At 42.8% G+C, this 25,092-nt stretch overlaps 1 protein-coding gene across 1 annotated transcript; it reads right to left on the bottom strand.

The window, feature by feature from the left end:
* Nucleotides 1-785: 785 nt before the first annotated feature.
* On the bottom strand, nt 786-24,195 carry LOC120041991 (dual specificity tyrosine-phosphorylation-regulated kinase 4-like). The gene is made up of 14 exons (XM_038986865.1): nt 24,124-24,195; nt 18,867-19,019; nt 9,016-9,090; nt 7,170-7,322; nt 6,576-6,890; nt 5,046-5,182; nt 4,391-4,531; nt 3,406-3,544; nt 3,132-3,213; nt 2,819-2,991; nt 2,624-2,684; nt 1,578-1,707; nt 1,127-1,308; nt 786-1,018 (listed from the first exon to the last, which is right to left on the bottom strand). Exons 1-14 carry the CDS (start codon nt 24,193-24,195, stop codon nt 786-788), a joined length of 2,046 nt encoding a protein of 681 aa, XP_038842793.1.
* Nucleotides 24,196-25,092: the final 897 nt, after the last annotated feature.

Below are 25,092 nucleotides of genomic sequence, written 5' to 3'. Positions count from 1 at the left end.
AGTGCATTCAGTGGGATACTCAGAACAGCTAAAGTAACTCTATAGAATGTATAGAATGAATCTCATAGACCACAGGAATATCACAAAACAGGAGGTCCCCTGTACATGACAACAGTATGCATTATCTTCTGTGTCTGGTTGATGATGTTCAAGTTCATAATGCCTAGTGGTGCCCTCCTGCCCCCTCCCTTGTGCTGCTACATGATAGGGGTGTCGTGGAAAATTGTAAAATTATGTTATAATGTTTGTATTACATTATAATAGTTGTTACATTCGACAGAATTGAGTATTGTGTGTGTGTTCCACTGAGGATGGGCCTCTATGAGATAGCACTGACAGAGGAGATTTACGATGTCTTTGGGTAATAAAGCCTAAAGAGCATTCAAGATAACATGAGCTAATGGTTCTGTTCAGGGAGTATCAGGGAGAGACGGTTCCCTTTTGGAGTGAGGGGGCCAGACACTGGTCTTTACAATGAGAACTGTTGACACAGATATCTTTCATACAAATCTTAACCTTTGTGAACTGTTCCTAAAATCTGTGATTCGTCATGTAAGTTGAGAGGGGTGTATCTTGGCTATAAAAGATCTTTGTACTTTTCTGTTGGTACTTTTCAATGGTTCATTAGAGATAGCGCATCATTGAACGTCAAAAAGGCTATTGCAAAGCTTATTATTATTAAAGATGGAGTTTAAGTATAACTCTGACTGGTGTGTAGTTTGTAACTCTCCTCATTTGGTAAAGCAGAAAAATGCCACCACAGGGGGCAGACACTGGGACAACTCCTAATCTCCGTCAGAGCCCACGTCTAGTTGAGGCTTGATGATGATGTGCACGGACCTCTTCCCACTCGCCTCCTGATTGGTGTCCCTGTTGACCTTGACCACGCCCTCACACAACTCCACCTCTGCAGACGCTCCAATGGGATGCAGTCGCTCGGTGGTCACCATCTTGCCCCCTGCCTTGGCGGAGAGGTCTCTTTTCAGCTTGTCGTTGCTATCGGACCCAATCTTCTCAGCTGCAAAGTACAGAATTATGTGGTTTAATCCATAAATTGTTTTGACACATTGTGAATATTTATTTTAAAAGCGAGTGAGATAAAATCGAGTGAGAGGCCTGGTCTTACCTGTCCTGTTAGTGACTACTTTGCGGTAAGTAGCCTCATAGTTATTTTCTGTACTGCTCACGCTTTCCCTGGGCTTCCAAATCATGGGTAGTGTTTTGGGCCGGGGCTTGTTGAGACGAGCCTCCTGGATCCACTCATGTTGCATCGCTTCGTCTGGTGTCATACGCTTGGTTGGATCCCACCTAGATAGCACAGGAATATACACTGAGTGTGCGTGGAGAAGATGAAGCAAGCTAATAATAATACATTTCTGGGGGGACTATATTTGCCCTGCTACACACAAGTGTGTAATGGAAATGTGTTTCTTGCATATCCCAACTCCTCCCGAGACACCCGCAGGGAGTGGGGTCACTACCAGAAATCTCATGACAACAGTTTTCATGACACTGAAACCACAGAGTAATAATCCTGTGCTGAATTCTAGATGTTTAGTGTGTCAGTGTTGACGTACGTGAGGCAGTGTTGAAGGAAGTCCAGGAACAGAGGATCGTCGGTCTTCAAAACGCTGGCCAGGTCTTTGGAGTTGGGTCGCCTCTTCCGCCCTTTGCTGTTTGTGATGTTTCTGGGGTTTCCTTTGGAGTCTGCAACAAGTCATCAAACACACTAATTAGAGACTTACCAAACCTCATGGTTTAAACACAACCCAGAGATTCATCTGATTAATTCTGGACCTAATACTTTCTTAAGATGTTTTGTTGTGTCACGAATCCCGCCGAAGATGGTGCCTCTTCCTGTTCGGGCGGCGCTCGGCGGTCGTCGTCACCGGCCTACTAGCTGCCATCGATTCCCTTTTTGTTTCTGTTAGTTTGGGCTGATTGGGTGCACCTGTTTTGAGTTTAGTTTTGTGGGTAGGCTATTTAAGGGCAGTAGGCCCGCTGGCTTTTGTGCGGGCTTGTTCTCTGTTATTTGGTGTTGGATTTTATGTGGATTCTATATTTTCCGGACAGTTTAGTCCTGTGTGTTTTGGACTGGTATTTTCATGCGCCCGTGTGTTTGGGCATGATCGTTTTCCCTGTCGACAGGAAATAAAATCCACGTTCTGAAATACCTGCTCTCTGCGCTTGACTCCTCCACCCAGTACTCCTAGCAGCTCTGACATGTTGCTCCTAATTGTATGCATATTTTTATTTATTTAACTAGGTAACTCAGTTAAGACCAAAAAAATCTTATTTACAATGACGGCCTACCAAAAGGCAAAAGGCCTCCTGCGGGGCCTGGGATTAAAAATAAAATCATGACAAACACACATCACGACAAGAGAGACACCACAACACTACATAAAGAGAGACCTAAGACAACAACATAACATGGCAACAACACATGACAACAACTTGGTAGCAACACAACATGGCAGCAGCACAACATGGTAGCAGCACAAAACATGATACAAACATTATTGGCCACTGACAACAGTACAGACAACAGACAACATCTATACCTTATATATATTTCCGAAGTAAAGAAATTCTTACTGTACAAATCATAGAAGGTTCTTACCGAAAAACATCCTTCTCCTCGATGCTGTCTGCACAAAATCATTGGGAGGCATTCCAAGTACCTAAGAAATAAAAGAACAGAATGTTCTTGAATGGTGATGGATAAATGGATTCCTAAAAACATTTAACATCAGATACTCCAATTGGCTAGCGCTGGGGTCTGAGACTCTATGTCTGCAGGTGGTTGGTTCTGTACCTCCATGATGCACGCGATCTGCTCCACCTCGCTCTCCCCAGGAAATAGGGGGAAGCCGGTGTAGAGCTCAGCCATGATGCAGCCCAGACTCCACATGTCGATGGCCATGCTGTAGGGGTGTCCCAGGATAACCTCTGGGGAGCGATAGAAACGACTCTGGATGTAGGTGTAGACTACAAGGGCAGGCAAGGAGAAAGAGAGGGAGTGGAAGGAGGGAGCGGAGTTCAAATTCTGTTATTGTATATGACTGCTGTGGCTTTGGAGATTTTAACATAAGACTTTTAAATCAGGTATTTAATCAGGTGAGACACACCTCTCTGCTGCTCATAACAGCTGGACCCAAAGTCAACCACCTTTATATTTCCTTGTCCTTTCTGAGACAGAAGTATGTTCTCCTTTTGTGAAAAAAGAGAAACAATGTCAATTTGACATTTTCCAAGTTACCAATCAAAGTGCAACCAACTTATTTCCTCTGCAGTGCACTAGTACTGTGCATTAGCATGTCTGACTTCTCAGCTGGGTATTATTTTTGTTGTTACTGTTCCATGCAGAGCCATTACAATGTATGGGGATTTGTGGAACCTTACCGGTTTGAGGTCACAGTGAATGATCTTCTCCTTATGCAGCATCTGCAGGCACTTGAGCAGGGAGCGGGTGAAACGACGGATCAGGGCAAGACTGAAGCCCTGGAAGTTGTTCTTCTTGATCAGCTCATACAGGTTGACTCTATAAGAAGACAGAAAGACAAGAATTTAGAGAACTGGTCAAATGATAAAATATCTGTCACTATTCCCAGTCTTTCTCTGCGTTCTCTTTTTCCCACCACTGCATGGAGGGTTTGGCCTCAAATGTAATAGTTTATTAGTCCTCTAGAGGCCAGCACTATACTGCTTTTTGATATCATGGTATAGCTCAGTCAAATCTAGCAAGACCATGCAGTTTAGTAATAAGATATAAAAAAAGGAAGTGGACACCATTATGTTGCATGCTGAATCAGATTACTTAACAGTCTTGAATGTCTTAACATTAAGAAGAGGGTCTCTCAGAGTTATTCTTTGTATTTCTAGATACTTCTGGGAAGTACACACTTCTCTGTCCGGTGTAACCGGAGCCTTCACACCTCGAGCAGCCAGAGAAAAGTGATAGAGCCCTAATCAAGACGTTAACTAAGGGACTGGGTGACGGTAATGTTAGACAGGGTGGCAGTCCAAGACGTCTACTAAAGGTCAGCCAGCCTGGAATAGAAGACTATTTTGTCTCAGAGGGAACCTAAGGCTAGTTGAGGCAGATTGTTCTAGGCAGGACGCTCACTTTGCTCAAGTAGTGTAGCATTTTAAGTGACTAGTGATAAATGAGCTGTGCATGTAATAGGGGAGTTGTACCTTGTTGTACCTTGGGAGAAGTGCCTAACCTTGAATATCTTTGATTAACACATTAATTACTCAGGGTTCCATTTATCTTCTACTGGGACTATTTTGATTGTGTGTGTGTGTATGTTTGTGCGTGTGATTGCTTTAATCATCATTTCAGGTGTCTTATAACAGTGTTATACATACCACACACTACACTCACCCTAGCAGCTCGAAGGTGATGCAGAGATGGTTGCGGAAGTAGAAGTATTCTTTCATATGGATGACATTGTGGCACATTTCCCTGTCTTTCCTCCTCACAGCATCCAGGATCTTCAGTTCCACTAGGGCCTGGTGGTGAAACCTACAGTCCAATGTAAGAGTTAGTTAGAGTTAGTCATGGCTCCATTCTGGATTTAACCATTCAAAATCAGAAATGGAAAATTTCCTAGCAAATATTTTTCAATTCCAGTTATAATTTACTTTGGTGTGAAAAATGATGACAGATGCAAAGAAGGGAGAATCTCCTCTCCCAGGAGAAACAGGATCTTTGAGAGGGTTTAGTTCAAGACAAGGCCCCAGTGGCGAGACCAAGGCAGCCCTACGGCGGTAAGCACCCATTTTGTTTTCTGCATTATTGAAGAGCATTAAGCCCTGATGACATTTGTATCAATCAAAGTCAAAGAGGAGGAGGCGGACTTCCATTGACACACAGAGTGCATTGGATCACCTGAGAGAGGACTGGTAAAGCAATACAGAGGTAACTCCTTTGGAACACTGACCTGACGACCTGTCGGTACTGACCTCACACAAGAAGGTCAGTTTCAGAGTCTTTGAGCACTGGATGCGTATTCAAGAGCAAAATGTTTTGTTTGTACCTTTTCTTGTTGCGAATGACCTTGATGGCGACCAGCTCTTGGGTCTTGTGGTCCAGACATTTCAGGACCTGTCCAAATGATCCTTTCCCAATCACCTCCAGCACCTCGAAGCGGAAGCCAATGTGGTCGTGCAGAACCTGGATACGGAACAGAGAACATTCAATTGGAAATGTTTGTATGGTATGATGGACAATACTTTTGAATACAAGAGCCTCACTGCATGTACTTAAATGGTAGTTCATGATACAATGACATCCTTCATTATGGTTTTCTATAATGACTACTATAATGACTAGTGTCAAACACTAATTCATTTACATTGACATTTTAGTCATTTAGCAGATGCTCTTATCCAGAGCGACTTACAGTTAGTGCATTCATCTTAAGATATTTGTATTTATTTATTTTATTTAAACTTTATTTAACTAGGCAAGTCAATTAAGAACAATTTCTTATTTACAATGACGGCCCACCAAAAGGCTAAATACCTCCTGCGGGGACGGGAGCTGGGATTAAAAATAAAAATAAATTTAATCAAAATATAGGACAAAACACACATAACGACAAGAGAGACAACACAACACTACATAAAGAGAGACCTAAGACAACAACATAGCATGGCAGCAACACAACATGACAACAACATGGCAGCAACACAACATGGCAGCAGCACAAAACAGGGTACAAACATTATTGGGCACAGACAACAGCACAAAGGGCAAGAAGGTAGAGACAACAATATATCACGCAGAGCAGCCACTGAGTGTCCATGATTGAGTCTTTGAATTAAGTGATTGCGATAAAACTGTCCAGTTTGAGTGTTTGTTGCAGCTCGTTCAAGTCGCTAGCTGCAGTGAATTGCAAAGTGATAGCTAGGTAGCTAAGATAGCAAGGTGAGACAGTATATCACAGTCGTAGCAAGTACATTTTTCCTCAATAAAGTAATTATCAGCAAAGTCAGTGCTAGTAGGAAAAGTTAGTTCAAAAGTTTGTTAAAATTAGGTAAAGTTAGTTAGTTAAAAAGTTAAAGTAAAGTTAAGAAAAGTAAGTTCAATTTAGGTAAAGTTAGTTAAAAGTTACTTAAAGTTAGGTAAAGTTAGAAAAAAGTTAGTTCATAATAATACTGCTCCTGTATTGTTTCATTTGGTTATTTAGCTGAGCATCTGTCATGACTTAACTAGTTTTGTGTGACCTAGAGGTTACCATGAATGGGGGCATAGGGCCATGAGTCTAAACAATGTTCACAGTCAGTCTCCCTGTAACAGCACATTCATACAGGATGGAATAAGACTCTAACTGCCTGTGGATAGTCAGTTAGACTCACATGGCAGTTTGGCTAGCGTGCATGGGACTTCTGTTCTCATGCCTTAACATCATTTCACTGCAGTTTATTGTGAAGTTGAGAGAAAGGTCAGTTTGATGGTCTGACTGGTTATATCACAGCAAACAAACAAACAAACAAACCTTCTTACACCTTACCCAAAGGAGCCCCAAGAATAATTTCAATTAAAATCATTAATGTAACTGTACCTTGTTGTAGCTGCCGTGCTCGTCGTCGTAGCCTGCATTCTGAGGAATTCCATGAGAGGCCTTGATCTTCTTAGTCTCCAGACCCAGGAACCAGATCTCTGAGTAGTCCATGATCTCCTGCTGCTCAAACTCTGTCAGACGCCCTTGGAAGTGCCTCAGTGCCTCTGTGGGAGACATGGGCAGCCTCTGTTCTTTATAAAGCTTTGCCTCCTCCAGCTTGTTGCTGAGACCCTTGGTGGTGATAGAGTCAGATAGGTGCTCCACTGAGGAGCCAAACCATGTGGAGAACTGGGAGGAGGGCTTTGGTCTCTCATCCTGCCAATCACAAAAGGGATCAAGAGGTCAGTTGATCTGTCCTTTCAACCCTTTGGCTCTGTCACTAAGCGTAACCCTGATGAAACTTGCTCTCACTTCCTTTTACATTACTGGGATATTGCATGTCAGCTGAGCGGTTTCACCTGAAGATGTATAAACTACTAAGGACTTACTATCATGTACAATTTACATGTGCATTTACAATTGACAACTGGAGTCAAGTTAACTACTTTTGGATACCAACAGTATAGTGTGACACAGTGTGAAATGTAGCCTCACCTGGTGTGTCTGGTAGTTGTTCTGCACCCCCTTGTTGGCGATGTGGGGCAGGATGCTATCGGACTGCTGGTGGGGGAGTTTGGCATTGCTGACAACAACCTGTATAACCACAGGCTCCAGCTGGGGCAAGGTCACTACTCCAGAGTTCAATTTCTTCAAGAGAGAGAGAAGGGTTCAAATAAATAAAGGTTTTTTAAAATATGCAGATGAAAACATTAAAAGTATAATAACATTTTGTTTCGTCATAACTAGTCTCACTTGCCAGACCCATGGTGCTCTAACCCCAGTTGTGTCCGAGTTACAGCGACTGTTGGAAGAGACTATGTGATCACATACTCTATGGACAAGGTTGGGGAAAAGGAGGGAGAGGGGGAGTTGGAGGGAGAAATAAAGGGAGGTAGAGAGTGCTACATCTGTTCTAATTGTGGTGGCTCGGGTAACCAGGACCCCCAGGGTTGAGGATGGAATTACTCAGCAGGGTGAGTGTGAGGCGGGGACAAAAGCCTGGAGACTGGGCCATGACAGTCTGTCAGCGCTAGCTGCTGCTGTGGGGGAACAGAACTGGAGCAGGCCTTTCTCTAGCTGCCATGCTGCTTGCTGTAGGAGCACGTTTACATATGTCACTGGCTGCCTTGCAGGCATAGCTAAATGAATGATGGGGAAAGGAGACCTCTTACCTAGGCTATGACAGGGATCATGAGTTTATTGTAAAATTGTACATGCCAGTAAAATATTGAATGACTTCCTACATGGTAATGGCAATGTATCTGCCGATATAACTAACATGTAAATACATAGGTATTATTATGGACAGTTATTGTAAAGTGGAACCAGTACTTCTTTATCCCTTTGCTTTGGTAACAGCAAGCACAGAAGCACAAAACACCAGCCCAGTCTATACATAGCAGTGATATTTAATCGCACGTGCACAGGCTGCTGCAGTAGCTTCCAACTTAGTTATGACGCATAGAGACACAGGCTAAATATAGTTCCAAGCACCTGCTACAACAAGCAAATGGTAAATACAGTATTATACCAGCACATAACTGGAGTCAGGGCAGGCTGATTAGGTAATCAAAAGAGAACCATCATGTTCTCCCAGAAGCTTAGCTGGTGCGTAAAATCCGCAAATTCAGTCAAAGAAAGAGGTGGAATGGGTTTGCACTCCCAAAGATGTCACATAAAGCTTACTTTATAATTTTTTACTCCATCAAGGATAGTGTACACAGACGTTTCGAGTTTACAGCATTCTTCAGTGTGTAGGTACAATTTCCTTTAATTCAAAACAGCATTTGTAAAGAACAACAGATGACCAGCAGGCTGATTAGATATACTCTTAGAAAAAAAGGTGCTATCTAGAACCTAAAAGAGTTCTTCGGGTGTCCCCTTTGAATAACCCGTTTTGGTTCAAGGTAGAACCCTTTTAAGTTCCATGTAAAATCCTTTCAACAGAGAGTTCTACGTGGAACCCAAAATAGCTCTACCTGGAACCAAAAAGGGTTATTCTATTGGGACAGCCGAAGAACCCTTTTGGAACCCTTTTTCTAAGAATGTAGGCTACTACACTGTGTTCTTAAACACATCCTGGTCTATTGACAGTGAGGACTGCTTTAAGTTCATCACTGTAAATGGAAGGCCAAAGTTATCCCCTTGAGTTGTCATTCACCAACAACATTAAACATTTACTCCAATAGCATGAGTTAGCTAGGGTAGTGACGTTTGGTGGAGTGAAGGGGGAGGGCACTGCACAGTCAGAAAGATACAGGATTGAAAGAGAGTGGGGCTCAAAAGAGATAGGGGCTCAAATGCTCTACAGGTCAGGGGTCACCAGTGAGTAAAGGCTCACCTGTGAATAGGGTCGGTTGGTTCCCAGTTGGGTCTGGAGCCTGTGTGAGTGGGGGAAAGCCTCTCCTCTAGAAGACTGTGGAGGAAAGGAATATGGGAGACTTCACTTAACATTACATTTACACACAGAACTTCTCTACACCTGTATAAGTCAGTGTGTGGGCGTTGGATGCAGCATTGCCAAGGGAATCTCTCTCAAATCAGATTCAGTTTTAGTTAAATAGATTCAATATGACTCATAACAAGTCATTGAGGTCTGAATCTGCATTATGAATATTTTTAATAACCGAAACTGATGAACTTCAAAGTATCTCTGTGAATGAGGAGAATAAATAGCCTGATTGTTGCTGGTGGGTGTTTCAGGCCCAGCACAGCGGTGGGTCTCACAGATAGATACAGTAGTGAAGTAGGATTACTACCATGCAAGCAAAGATGATGCACACTCTCCAAAATTAGAGTATCTTATGCAATTAGCTACCACAGTAGCAATGGTCTCTTTATCATCCGTTTTTCCACAAGATGCATTCCTTTACTGGAGCATAGGCTTGTTAACCCTCTGATGTTATGAAGAGAGTAAGGGTGTGGTAATGATGGTGAGAGTAGAGGGCTGTTTTAGCCTGGTCATCCGTTTTTCCACAAGATGCATTCCTTTACTGGAGCATAGGCTTGTTAACCCTCTGATGTTATGAAGAGAGTAAGGGTGTGGTAATGATGGTGAGAGTAGAGGGCTGTTTTAGCCTGGCACCAGAGAGATCCTTCACTTCCTTTCACAAAGCCCAATTCAGTCTGATGCTAGGCTTCATGGGGTCATATGATTCACTGAGATTCTATTATCTCTGGTGCCACTGTGGCAGAATAGCCAGTTTTACACATGCCTTAATCAGAGGGGAGTGTGTCAACTAACACAGTGTGTTGAATGAGAGACACCATATGGGTGGCCTGAAACATCCAGCCCAGATGAGCACAGGCAAAACTCAGAGAGCCAGAGAGGGTTATACAACGGCTGGCTGGTTAGCAGAGCAGATTGAGAATGGACTTGACCTAAATAACACTATTGGATTAAAAGGTCAGAAGAATAAAACAGTGGAAAAATATACTGTTTCTCATGCGTTCACTAAATAAACATCCATATGCTCCATATTCTTTATGAAATGGCCAATTGCCTCTTACTGACCCATATGTGTTCCTTGACAAGAATATGACCGTATTTTGATTCCCATACATACCCAGGGCAATGTATAAAAGGATTTAGCATGGGAAGACTTAGAGTAGTGGAACACCAGTGCCCACCTAGGATTGCCTTAAACATCGGCTCGGTTTGGAATCTGAACAAGTCAGCAAGCACTCATTCAAATATGAACACATGCAGGATTCACGTGTAACACAACCAATCCCCTGGGAGGATTGTGAGAGTGAGGGTTGTACTGCGATTTCGGCCACTGTGGTAGGGCACTAAACAGGTACTGTACATCTGCTTACTGTAAGCAGATACAATCCCACAAAACCGCTCATCCATTTGAAATGGGCACTCAGCAGACGGGGATTCAAACCAGCGACTTTTCAGTTACTGGCCGAAAGCTCTGAAGAGCTAGGCTACATGCCACCAATTCTAAGCATGCAATATATAGGCCTACTGTAGTATTACAATAGTCCAGCATCTGATAACTGAAGTCACTTTTTTTTCTGAGGTCACTTGTAGTGTTATGATATGTGTTACCCTGTATTTCTACTTGGGTTGTGGTCACGAGAGGGAGGTGTGCTGGGGGTGTGCTCATCCCCTGAGGGAGGTGTGCTGGGGGTGGGGTCATCCCCTGACGTGTTATCAAGGGTCTGGGTGGGTCAGTAGAGCAATGATGCCCGAGCAACAAAGAAGCTGCCACTAGTTGCAGTGCACATCTCACTGGATACTGGAAAAAGCTTTTGGATTGTTGACATCATGCAGGTCCTTGAAAGGGAACACAGCATTCCTAATATGTCTTTTCTGAGACTCGCACAACACCAGTTATAGAACAGCATGAGGAAAGTAAAGCTTCAACTCCAATGGTAAGGAACGTATTGCAAATATTGAATTGGCAGCGAATGGAAACAACTGTCTAAGAGTTGATAAGCATCAACAACGGATTAAGTTTTAGTAGCTATACAGAAACGTACACATTTTTTCCTCATGAAAAGTAGAGCATCAATCCCACCCAGAAAAGCTGACTGAGAGTCTCAAACTTGATACAGAGAAAATACACTGACTGATTTATAGATGGCTGCTGATCAATGTGACAATGATATTGCAAATAATAAATGACAGATGTCAACAAGGCTAATGTTATTTGTAAAAAGTGGATGAAAGAGTTGCTGTTTTCCTGTCCTTGGTCATGTGTGATACTGTTTATGATAAAGCTATAGAGCTTCTGTCAACACCATAAATCTAGCCATAAAGTGTAGACTAAAATAGTTTTGGATCATGTTTATCTTGAATACCTTCTCAGATAATCATAAGAACCCATAAGCAAACTACTAAATGGGTCATAATATTTAGCCCCTACTACTGTTTACTTATCATAATATTCTGTAATTGAAATCAATGGGAAACGTTCAGTGGGAAAGAAAAGTGAATCTTCATACAATTTCAACTACAAAATTAATGTTATATCAGACTTCAGTGGCATAAAAAATACATAACTCTCTGATGTTCAAGCAAACGATAAAATAAAAGACAATAAGAGAGAAAACATAAATGCTGTAAAAAAAATGCATTGTCAACATATGTAGCCTAAAGATTGAAATAAATAACGGATTGTATGGATATAGATACTCAAAATGGATTATTGACCTCACCTTGTTATTAATTTCGGGAAACATACCGCTTTGAATGTAGCCTACGAGTGAAAGTAACTACTGTAAATTCCTGGTAAATGCAAGTCGCGAGCACATCTTCAAAAGTCCAGACGGCATGTCAGGTTCAGATTCTCTTTAACTTCAGCAGCCCAAGTCAAACCGAGGAGCGATTGTCTCTTGAATCAGCACAAACTGATCGGGTCCTGAAACTCAGTAGTGGCCGGTTAGTGTGCGCCATTGCGCGCACAGTAGCCAATAGTCTACCGCAGAGGCTGCATCCCTGTGGATAGCCTACACAGACAGTCGCCGTAGGCTACTGAGCTTCTCACATTGCAGTCCTGATGTTTTCAGAGATGCTGATGTCTCTCACATTTTCTCACCTCACAATTTACCATTCACAGACCATTTCACATATTGCTATAACATTTATCGGGTCAGACTATTGCAATAAAAACTCTGTATTGAGGCATAATCACAGTTGACCCGAGATGGGGCAGACACTCTTTTTGTAAACACTGTGAATCATACATTAACCCCTATAAAGCTTTCTCCTATTTCGACCCTCACACGTGTTAAAGATTTGATAAAATTGTAGGTTTGCACTGGCAGACACAAACAACAGTAAAGGCGTACTGAATTTCATCTCTCCCTGTCTGTCACGCACGCACACATGTACACAAAATAAACCAATTGACAATGTAAAGCCTGTTTCATAATAGGTTATACAACTTGATAATATGTCAAAGGTTTTAGAACACCTACTCTTTCAAGGATTGTAGAATAATACTGAAGACATAAAAACTATGAAATAGCACATATAAAATCATGTAGTAACAAAAAAAGTGTTAAACAAATCAAAATATATTTTATATTTGAGATTCTTCAAATAGCCACCATTTGCCTTGATTACAGCTTTGCACATTCTTGGCATTCTCTCAACCAGCTTCACCTGGAATGCTTTTCCAACAGTCTTGAAGGCCAGCATCCCAGAGTCGCCTCTTCACTGTTGACGTTGAGACTGGTGTTTTGCGGGTACTATTTAATGAAGCTGCCAGTTGAGGACTTGTGAGGCGTCCGTTTCTCAAACTAGACACTAATGTACTTAGTTGTGCACCGAGGTCTCCCACTCCTCTTTCTATTCTGGTTAGGGACAGTTTGCGCTGTTCTGTGAAGGGAGTAGTACACAGCGTTTTACAATATCTTCAGTTTCTTGGCAATTTCTTGCATGGAATAGCCTTCATTTCTCAGAACAAGAATAGACTGACGAGTTGCAGAAGAAAGTTCTTTGTTTCTGGCTATTTTGAGCCTGTAATCAAACCCACAAATGCTGATGCTCCAGGTACTCAACTAATCTAAAGGCCAGTTTTATTGGTTTAATCAGACCAACAGTTTTCAGCTGTGCTAACATAATTGCAAAAGGGTTTTCTAATGATCAATTAGCCTTTTAAAATGATACACTTGGATTTGTCACGTTCGTTGACGGAAGGATCGGACCAAGGTGCAGCGTGGTAGGCGTACATCTTTCTTTTATTAAATTACACCGAAAAAACAACAAAATACAAAACGAACGTAAAGCTACATGCAGTGCAGAAAGCAACTACACACAAACAAGATCCCACAAACTAAAGGTGGAAAAAAGGCTGCCTAAGTATGATCCCCAATCAGAGACAACAATAGACAGCTGCCTCTGATTGGGAACCATACCCGGCCAACAAAGAAATAGAAAATCTAGAATGCCCACCAAAATCACACCCCGACCTAACCAAATAGAGAAATAAAAAGGCTCTCTAAGGTCAGGGCGTGACAGGATTAGCTAACACAACGTGCCTTTGGAACACAGGAGTGATGGTTTCTGATAATGGGCCTCTGTACGCCTATCTAGATATTCCGTAAAAAATCTGCCGTTTCCAGCTACAATAGTCATTTACAACAAGGCTAGGCATCCTGTTAGCGGGACACCTGTCGACAACATCTGGTTGAAATTGGAGGGCGCGCAATTCAAATAAATAATCGTAATATTAAACATTTATGAACATACAAGTATCTTATATCGTTTAAAAGCTTAAATTCTTGTTAATCTACCTGTATTATCCAATTTACAATAGGCTTGACAGCGAAAGCATACCATGCGATTGTTTGAGGACGGCGCCCCACATCAACATATTTTTCAACCAGCACACGCTTCATAAAATCAGAAATAGCGATTAAATAAATCACTTACTTTTGAAAATCTTCCTCTGTTTGTAATCCCAAGGGTCCCACCTACAACATGAATGGTCGTTTTGTTAGATAAAATCCTTCTTTATATCCCAAAAAGTCTGTTTAGTTGGCGCCATCGATTTGAGTAATCCACTCATTCAACATGCAGAGAAAGGAATCCAAAAAGCTACCGCTAAACTTTGTTCAAACAAGTCAAACTACGTTTCTTTTTAATCATCAGGTATCCTAAAATGTAAATAAACTATAATATTTAATACGGAAAGAAGTATGTTCAATAGAAAAGTATAATTAGTAAGCGTGCGTCCTCTTCATTGCGCGCCAACAGACTGATATTGTACCGGGACTCTTTCTACAAAACTTTAAAATTCTTGCTTGTTTTTTAAGAAACAAGCCTGAAACAATGAACAAAGACTGTTGACATCTCGTGGAAGCCATAGGAATTGCAATCTGGGAGCTGGAATTACATAGAACCCATAGCTTTCCATTATAAACCCATTTCCAGTTGGTTTTTCTTTGGATTTTCACCTGCCATATCAATTGTGTTATAGTCTCATACACTATTTAAAATTTACTACAAACTACAAAGTGTTTTCTATCCAATGCTACCAATTATATGCATATGCTGGCTTCTGGGCCTGAGTAACAGGCAGTTTACTTTGGGCACGTCAGTCAGGTGGAAATTGAGAAAAATAGACCCTATCCCTAACAACGTCTACACTGTATTTCTGATCAATTTGATGTTATTTTAATGGACAAAAAATTAGCTTTTCTTTAAAAAACAAGGACATTTCTGAGTGACCCCAAACTTTTGAACAGTATTGAATATATATATATATATGATTGTAATGAACACGAGGGGAGACAGAGAGCTGGTTTCAAGCGCAGGGCGCAGCAGGTGTTTATTGCAAAGGACCACAGGAGAAGGCAGGTAGCTGGGTCCAGGGGCAGACAGAAGGTCATACACAGGAGGTCTAAAAGGGCAACAGTACAGGCAGGGAAAAGGCTAGTAACATAGTCCGGGAGATCAGGCAATAGGTAGATAACAGGCAAAAACTATTATACACGGGAGGAGTAAATCAAGGGAAATCCAGCGCTCCGAAAGACATGTGTCACAAAACAAACAATACCTCACAGTGATGGGGTGCAAAGAACTGAACTAAATAGTGTGCGATAATGACATACAGATGTGTGAACAGGTGATTAGAATTCAGGTGATTGGGATCTGGAGAGTGAGCTGCGTTCAGGGGATGTAGGTGTTTGAGAGTGTGAGTTGGAAAGTGGGCTGAAAACTGAGCTGCGTTCAGGGGATCTACGTGTTTGAGGGTGTGAGTTGGAAGCAGACTTTACAATGATAATCAGTATGAGTTGTCCTATGCTGGAAATGAACTGCAATGGAGGCTCATTATGTACCAGCACATAAATGCTTGTAGGTGCACAATAAAATCACCCCATCTCTTATACCCTGGAAACAGCATGTTTTATTGGCGTAATGGGAGACAACAAAACTCGGCGCCCTTCACACCCAAACTTCAATGATGTAAGTGTAAGATGTTTTTCCATTGTGACATTGGGCCAAGACTGAGTCACTAATCACAGATGGGGTGAGGCAGGTCAAAACCAAATCCATCCCCTTACACAATGAGGAAAGCTGCAGATGAATATGATTGTAGATGTTATACAACACAAGGGCTCTCCAGAAATCAGACAGGGCTAAGAGGATGATCTGTCCCTGCTGGAGAGTGCTCTGACCTTCAGCACAATTGGGCTCAGTGATGTCGTAGGTCTACTACTCAGTCCCCTGTATCCTTTGTCAGACCTGTTGGAACCGGGCAGCTCTCAAGTTCCTCCTGATTTAAAACTTCCAGAACCACCGTGTGTTGCATTAGCAGGCTTAATTTACACTGGAGAACATTTAATTGAGCCAAGGATGATCAATTCTGGTCTTAAACAATAAGGTTTAAGTGGAGAGTGAGGGACTTAAAATAATGCAGATTGATCGGGGGTTAATTTGGGATGTTGTCGTTGGTGGTTGCTTTTCCATGATCCTTTTTTACATGTAGAGTACCAGTCAAATGTTTGGACAAACCTACTCATTCAAGGTTTTTCTTTATTTTTTTACTATTTTCTACTTAGTAGAATAATAGTGAAGATATCAAAACTATGAAATAACACATATGGAATCATGTAGTAACTGAAAAAATGTAAAACAAATCAAAATATATTTAATATTTTAGATTCTTCAAAGTAGCCACCCTTTGCCTTGATGACAGCTTTGCACACTCTTGGCATTCTATCAACCAGCTTCACGAGGAATGCTTTTCCAACAGTCTTGAAGGAGTTCCCACATATGCTGAGCACTTGTTGGCTGCTTTTCCTTCACTCTGCTGTCCAACTCATCCCAAACCATCTCAATTGGGTTGAGGTCGGGTGATTGTGGAAGCCAGGTCATCTGATCCAGTACTCAATCACTCTCCTTCTTGGTCAAATAGCCCTTACACAGCCTGGAGGTGTATTTTGGGTCATTGCCCTGTTGAAAAACAAATGATAGACCCACTAAGCCCCAACTAGATGGGATGGTGTGTCGCTTCAGAATGCTGTGGTAGTGTGTGCCTTGAATTTGAAATAAATCACTGACAGCGTCACCAGCAAAGCACCCCCACATCATCACACCTCCTCCTCCATGCTTCACGGTGGGAACCACACATGTGGAGATCATCCATTCACCTACTCTGCGTCTCACAAAGACACGGATGTTGGAACCAAAAATATCAAATTTGGACTCATCAGACCAAAGGACAGATTTCCACCGGTTTATTAATGTCCATTGCTCATGTTTCTCGGCTCAAGCAAGTCTCTTCTTCTGATTGGGGTTCCTTAGTAGTGGTTTCTTTGCAGCAATTCGACCATGAAGGCCTGATTCACACAGTCTCCTCTGAACAGTTGATGTTGAGATGTGTCTGTTACTTGAACTCTATGAAGCATTTATTTGGGCTGCAATCTGAGGCTGGTAACTCTAATGAACTTATCCTCTGCAGCAGAGGTAACTCTGGGTCTTCCTTTCCTGTGGCGGTCCTCATGAGAGCCAGTTTCATCATAGCACTTGATGGTTTTTGCGACTGCACTTGAAGAAACGTTCAAAGTTCTTGATATTTTCCGCATCGACTGACCTTCATGTCTTAAAGTAATGATGGACTGTCGTTTCTCTTTGCTTATTTGAGTTGTACTTGGTCTTTTACCAAATAGGGCTATCTTCTGTATACCACCCCTATTTTGTCACAACACAACTGATTGGCTGAAACATATTAAGAAGGAAAGAAATTCCACAAATTAACAAGGCACACCTGTTAATTTAAATGCATTCCAGGTGACTACTTCATGAAGCTGGTTGAGATAATGCCAAGAGTGTGCAAAGCTGTCATCAAGGCAAAGGGTGGCTACTTTGAAGAATTTGTTTAATACTTTTTGGTTACTACAGGATTCCATATGTGTTATTTCATAGTTTTGGTGTTCTACAATATAGAAAATAGTAAAAAATAAAGAAAAACCCTTGAATGAGTAAGTGTGTCCAAACTTTTGACTGGTACTGTACATCTATTCAAACCCCAATGTATGGTTTCTCCCATCGTACGGCAGTAGGAGTGACTTCCCCCTGAATACGCCAGCATATTCCCAGAAATCTTGTCCTCCAGAGATATTACTACTGTTCTGTCAAAATATGCTTCCTAGACATCTAAAACTAAACTGTAATCTCCTATCAGTAGAACACCTTATAACAGCACAGTTATCTGATCAATAGGACTGGAAAGTATAAATCTCACATATTGCTTATGATGAGACAGATTGATATTGGTTATAATTAGCTTACACATCAGACAATAATCATTTGACCAAGATCCTTGCACAGCACTCGGTGTCAACCAAATAATAAAACAATACTTGAATCACAGCACAGCACAAAAAATCTGCACTGGTATATAATGATGAGATAAGCTAAACCAAGGCAGCAGTGTCTCCTACTACTTCAGCACTGTGGTCGTTATCTCCTGTTAAATTAAACACCCCTGTTCAAGCACTTCGACCATCAACACTCCCCCCCATCCCCCTCATCAGCTCAGTCTCTTCCTAAAATCTCTTCCTTTGGCCAGTTCATAAAATCCTTATTTACATTGCTTGACAATTAGTAGACAAATGTAGTTCATAAAGGAAGTCAAATTCGAAACTTCGGTTCATTCGCAACGTTTAGAGTTGAAGCGTTACAATGGTCTAGTAATAAAACTAAAAGTGCCACGTATTTCTCAACAACGTGAAACAAATCCACTGAACAACAGACGAGTCTGTTAATGTCTCAGATAGTAACAGAGGATGTTGTTAATGATCAAACACCAAGTAAATAAGCCACAGAGCTGCCAGAGTTCACAGGGGAGAGAGACAGTCATTACGCAGTGTGTCTTCTATCACCCAGGTGACTAAGTATAGTTTACTGACGTATAGCTAGCTGAAGCAGAACAAGTCACTGTGCAATTTCCTGGAATCTGCATTTACCTATCATAATCACTGGAAATTCACCAGATGTATAACATAATGTATGATTAACATTTACCAGAGTATAATTTACTTTTGTTGCTAATCAAATGACCACCAGTGCATCGACTGAAAATAGCTCCATATCAAAACAGAGAGCAAGCGAGAGAGAAGAGATAGAGTGATAAAGATGAAGTGATTGAGGATAAGAGAGCCTCAGTTTACCCTCTACAGTAAACCCATCTATGTAACGCCCTCTGTGCCATGAATTACCTCATGTACCTCAGGCTGGACCCTCCTGTTCCTGCGTCCCTGGCTGCCCCAGCAGCCCTGGAGGAGGTTAAAGCCACAGCAGGCAGGGGAGGTCCTGTCTCCCCCCATTATGAAGCTCCATGCTGCCACGCCCACGCCACACCTCAGTCCCACCACACCCAACTGGAGAGGGCTCTTTTAGAGATTAGGGTCAGATCACCACAGATGCTGTTCCTTAAGACCCGTTTTACAAAAATCTTCCTTATCTTTGCCACACTGGTAATGTAGATATTCTTGTAGCACTCCTAAACAAGACTTCCTCTGGTAGTTCACATGGTGGAAATGGTCGAACAGAAGCTGGTCTGAGAAGGGTGGCTCCCTGTACAATCTATATCAGCCCTGGGCTTTCTCATCAATTTCCTAACTTCTTCTCTCTGGTCCAGGAGACAGGCAGGCAGGCAGGGAGGGGAGGCTGCTACTGTGCTTGGTGAGGGAGGAGGACGCTGACGTGTGGAGGGGGCTCAACGAGGGACCCATTCTGAACCGGAGATGCAGCAGCATGGGCCTGGCGCTGGCTTCCTGTGACTCTTGGGGAGGAGCAGTGCAGGTGACAGACCCCTCTGCCTCCCAGGTGGGCTCTTCATGGGGCTGTGGAGTCAGACGGGCACAGGCAGAGCACTAATAGGGTTGCCACTAGGGCTGTCCTATTCCCCCCTCCTCCTGGAGACAGAACCACTAGAGCTTTCCTATTCCCCCCTCCTCCTGGAGACAGAACCACTAAAACTGTCCTATTTCCCCCCTCCTTCTGGAGACAGAAACACTAGCACTGTCCTATTCCCCCCCTCCTCCTGGAGACAGAACCACTAGAGCTTTCCTATTCCCCCCTCCTCCTGTAGACAGAACCACTAAAATTGTCCTATTTCCCCCCTCCTTCTGGAGACAGAAACACTAGCACTGTCCTATTCCCCCCCTCCTCCTGGAGACAGAACCACTAGAGCTTTCCTATTCCCCCCCTCCTCCTGGAGACAGAACCACTAGAGCTGTCCTATTCCCCCCTCCTCCTGGAGACAGAACCACTAGAACTGTCCTATTTCCCCCCTCCTCCCGGAGACAGAACCACTAGAGCTGTCCTAATCCCCCCCTCCTCCTGGAGACAGAAACACTACAGCTGTCTTATTGCCCACCTCCTCCTGGAGACAGAACCACTAGAGCTGTTCTATTCCCCCCTCCTCCCGGAGACAGAACCACTAGCGCTGTCCTATTCCCCCCCTCCTCCTGGAGACAGAACCACTAGAGCTGTCCTATTTCCCCCCTCCTCCCGGAGACAGAACCACTAGCGTTGTCCTATTTCCCCCCTCCTCCCGGAGACAGAACCACTAGCGCTGTCCTAATCCCCCCCTCCTCCTGGAGACAGAACCACTAGCGCTGTCCTATTCCCCCCCTCCTCCTGGAGACAGAACCACTAGAGCTGTCTTATTGCTCATTTCCTCCTGGAGACAGAACCACTAGAACTGTCCTATTTCCCCCCTCCTCCTGGAGACAAAACCACTAGAGCTGTCCTATTTCCCCCCTCCTCCTGGAGACAGAATCACTAGAGCTGTTCTATTCCCCTCCTCTACCACCTGCTCTGCTGCAAGCCCCCGGGATGCTGCCGCCTTGCTGACAAACAGCTCAGAGATGAAATATTATCCTGGTGCCTGCCATGCTGCCAGCCTCCACTGCAGCAGCTGGAGGCTGCTCAGTCCACACCAGGACAGAGCACACAGGAAGACTCAAGAGGATGACTGACGGTGCTTTGTAAAAATAGGTGGTTAGTGGCACTAGGCCTAAACTAACCTCCCATTTAATGTTACAGAAGATGGTCAATAGGCCTACAGGTGAGAAACTCTGTGTGAATATCTTTTACCTCATCACTTCTAAGGCCTGAAATCCAGGCGTCACTTTAGTTTGCAGTTGTTTCAGCGTGCTGTGCTGTACGTGGGTCTTTCAACTGACTTCCATGACAGCTTGCCTTGCAAAGGAACATACCTAAGCAGATTTATCTTGTTCTATTTTGGTCTCTGCGTACTCGATAAGCACTTGCAATGAGTAATGTGTGGTCAAAATCTACTGTATGTCTATGACTATGTCAATCAAACCATAGCTATTGTTTATTGTTGCTTGAAAAAGCTGCTATTCTCTACGAACGTCATCTGGCTTACTGGAGCATTGCCGAAGTGTCACCCAAGGCTGCCACCCAGTCTTTGTTCCTCCTCACACAGCCTCACACAGCTTTACTAAATCAAAAACACTTGAACAGACTGCTGAACTCCTAGGGCCTGGGTGGGAACTGAACTCTCTGGGGCTTATAGGTGGGAACTCACAAGTCAGTCAGTCAATCAGTTAGTCAGTCAGTAAGTCAAGCAGGGATGGGACTCATGGGAGGGAGGGAGTGAACAGCAGGCAGGGAGGGCCTAGTTGGCCAAACCTCCTCTCAAACTCAGAGCCAGAGGCCCTAACCGGCAGCCAGGTGACACAGCACAGACAGTATACAGTGCTTTCAAAAGTATTCAGACCCCTTGACTTTTTACACATTTTGTTACGTTACATCCTTATTCTAAAATTGATAAAATAAAAAATGTTCCTCGTCAATTTACACACAATACCCCATAATTACAAAGTGAAAACAAGTTTTAGATTTGTTTGCAAATGTATTACAAATAAAAAAATGAAATACCTTATTTACATAAACTACCGTTACAAAGTTTGGGGTCACTTAGAAATGTCCTTGTTTTTGAAAGAAAAGCACATTTTATGTCCATTAAAATAACATAAATTTGATCAGAAATACAGTGTAAACATAGTTAATGTTGTAAATGAGTATTGTAGCTGGAAACGGCAGATTTTTTATGGAATATCTACATAGGCGTACAGAGGCCCATTATCAGCAACCATCACTCCTTTGTTCCAATAACACGTTGTGTTAGCTAATCCAAATTTATAATTTTAAAAGGCTAATTGATCATTAGAAAACCCTTTTGCAATTATGTTAGCACATCTGAAAACTGTTGTTCTGATTAAAGAAGCAATAAAACTGGCCTTCTTTAGTCTAGTTGAGTACCTGGAGCATCAGCATTTGTGGGTTCGATTACAGGTTCAAAACGGCCAGAAACAAAGAACTTTCTTCTGCAACTCGTCAGTCTATTCTTGTTCTGAGAAATGAAGGCTATTCCATGCGAGAAATTGCCAAGAAAATGAAGATCTTGTACAACGCTGTGTACTACTCCCTTCACAGAGCAGCGCAAATGGGCTCTAACCAGAATAGAAAGAGGAGTGGGAGGCCCCGGTGCACAAGAGAGCAAGAGGACAAGTACATTAGAGTGTCTAGTTTGAAAAACAGATGCCTCACAAGTCCACAACTGGCAGCTTCATTAAATAGTACCCGCAAAACACTAGTCTCAACGTCAACAGTGAAGAGGCAACTCTGGGATGCTGGCCTTCTAGGCAGAGTTGCAAAGAAAAAGCCATATATCAGGCTGGCCAATAAAAAAAAATATGAAGATGGGCAAAAGAACACAGACACTGGATAGAGGAACAATAGTCATTTACAACATTAACAATGTCTACGCTGTATTTTTAATCAATTTGATGTTATTTTAATGGACACAAAATGTGCTTTTCTTTGAAAAACAAGGACATTTCTAAGTGACCCCAAACCCAATATATATATATATATTTATTTTTTTATACCCCCAAAAATGTCTTCACATTTTCAAACAACGGGGCTAGACATTTGGGTGAGGTTTTTTTCTCGCCTGAGTAGCCTCATTTCACTGCCATAAATAAAATTAAACCATCTAACCGTTCAGCGAAATAACAACACAATGTCAAATACAGGTAGCCTAGTCAAATAATTAACATCCAATCACATTAACCGTTACTCTCTCGCGGGAATTCCACAAACGGTCCGTATGTAGCCAAACGTAGCTGCTGCTCATGTTGGTATCTGTACTGATGGCACAAAAGCCATGACAGGGAGACATAGTGGAGTAGTAACACACATGCAAGCAGTTGCTCCCAACACCACCTGGGTACACTTGCTGCCAAGGGAATCCCTGACAGCGTGAAATACGTTTTTGACACTACAGTGAAAATGGTTCACTTTGTTAAAGCAAGGTCCCTGAACTCTCATGTACACTCATGGCAAAAAACAACATTTGAGAGTGCACTGACCCTGGTGCTTGAGGGGATACGCAGCTGGAGGTTGAATGTTTGAAGGGGTACGGGACTATAAAAAGTTTGGGAATCACTGCCATACATGATCACAATGTGTGTTAGATTATCTATGGTCTGACCCTGAACAGGAGAGAAAGAGAGAGAGAGCGAGAGCGCATTCTCATCATGTTATAAATGAGTCACTTCCTTAATGCAGCATCCGCGCTGTTTACAGTCATCATCATGACTATTTTCTGCATAATTCCAACTTGCTTTTTGATGACCCTGGGCAATGCAATCAATACTCAGTATCAATAATATACTAGACAGACAGATATGGTACAGAAACCATATCCATACCCTTGCTCTGAGCAGAGAAGCTGCAGCAGTACTGTGATAGCCAATCGATATCAGCAACATTGTGCAGGACAAATGTGAATGATACAGCAGATTTAGTCCATTCATTCAACTCTCCTGTCTTTGCCATGCCCCTGCTAAGCTGCTCTCTTAAAATACACCTGAATACAATGGGAGTTTTTCCATGCAGGGAAAATGACCGCCATCTGAGTGTAATTAGGAAAGGATGTTAATGTAATGGGGTTATGGTAGGTGGACGGCTGTGATCTCGAGGGGAGTCCTACAGTAAGCACTAGACTGTTGTGAAGGGGAAAGTGAGTGCAATAGGCTACACTGTATGTCTTCTGACAGAGAATGTATTTCGTTGGTTCTGTATTGCATTAAAGAAAGTCTGCAATCTCCATAATGCTTGGTTAATAACACACATACAAACAGTCATTTTACAAAGCAAAGATTAAGTGTACTGTATGTTACAATTTCTTATACTTCAAATAAGCAAAATGGATCAATAGTGCCATGAGTAACAATACATATTCCTCTACATTGGAACACATTTTTTCTAACAAAACAACCTATTTCATGAGCTCAGAGGCACGACTTTCTACAGATTCACTACTGTACAGTAGTATCCTGAACTGCAACACTGTTTCCCTTTCGATGGCAAATGTCACACTCATTGAAGCCTAGCTTCAGCAGTTCATACCCCAGTAGGTCAGTAGTTCCCTGGAGGTCTTACCTCAGCATCACCCTTGTCCTCACCCAGGGGCTGCTCTCCCTCCTGGGCATGTGACCCAGCCCACGGCCCCATGTCCAGCTCCGGTTGCCCCAGACAGAGTGAGAGGTGGCAGGGAAAAGCAGGTGAGATGGACCCCAGAAGAACTGCCTCCCTGTCTTGAGGTAAATGGTTCAGACTGAGGTCTGAGGCTGGGATTAAGGTTGGCGGGGTAGAGTGGGCTGGGGAGGTTGAAGACACTAGCAGCATTGCTGGCCAGCTCTAATAAACCCTACTGTATCATGTGAAATGTGTCACTAGTGGTGACCTGGCTGCCCCAGACAGAGCACCTAGCTGACCCATGAACCTGAGGATGGAGCAGTGAGTGACGACGGCCTAATATCCCTCTGTATGGCCCTGGACCAAGTCGTCTGATGGATACCCTGAGGGGCTTTAGTGCCACAGATATTAGGGGACCAAGATAGTTGATTATTTTACATTGGAATTGTGTATGTCCAAATTGAGAATAATGAATCGGTTGACAATAGGATCAGTTACTGCTCCAAATGTGTAGTGAATGATTTGTGGTCATCATAGCCTCTTCTGCATCACTACTCTGAACAGGTTCTGACTTAGAATATGTGGACAACCACAAATACCTAGATGTCTGGTTAGACTGTAAACTCTCCTTCCAGACTCACATTAAGCATCTCCAATCAAAAATTAAATCTAGAATCGGCTTCCTATTTCGCAACAAAGCATCCTTCACTCATGCTGCCAAACATACCCTCGTAAAACTGACAATCCTACCGATCCTCGACTTCGGCGATGTCATTTACAAAATAGCCTCCAACACTCTACTCAACAAATTGGATGCAGTCTATCACAATGTCATCCGTTTTGTCACCAAAGCCCCATATACTACCCACCACTGCGACCTGTACGCTCTCGTTGGCTGGCCCTCGCCTCATACTCGCCGCCAAACCAACTGGC

Source organism: Salvelinus namaycush, unplaced genomic scaffold (assembly GCF_016432855.1).
Source record: "Salvelinus namaycush isolate Seneca unplaced genomic scaffold, SaNama_1.0 Scaffold6, whole genome shotgun sequence".
Lineage (NCBI taxonomy): Eukaryota > Metazoa > Chordata > Actinopteri > Salmoniformes > Salmonidae > Salvelinus > Salvelinus namaycush.
Note: the sequence above shows the minus strand (reverse complement) of the source record. Positions and strands in the feature narration are given on the sequence as shown.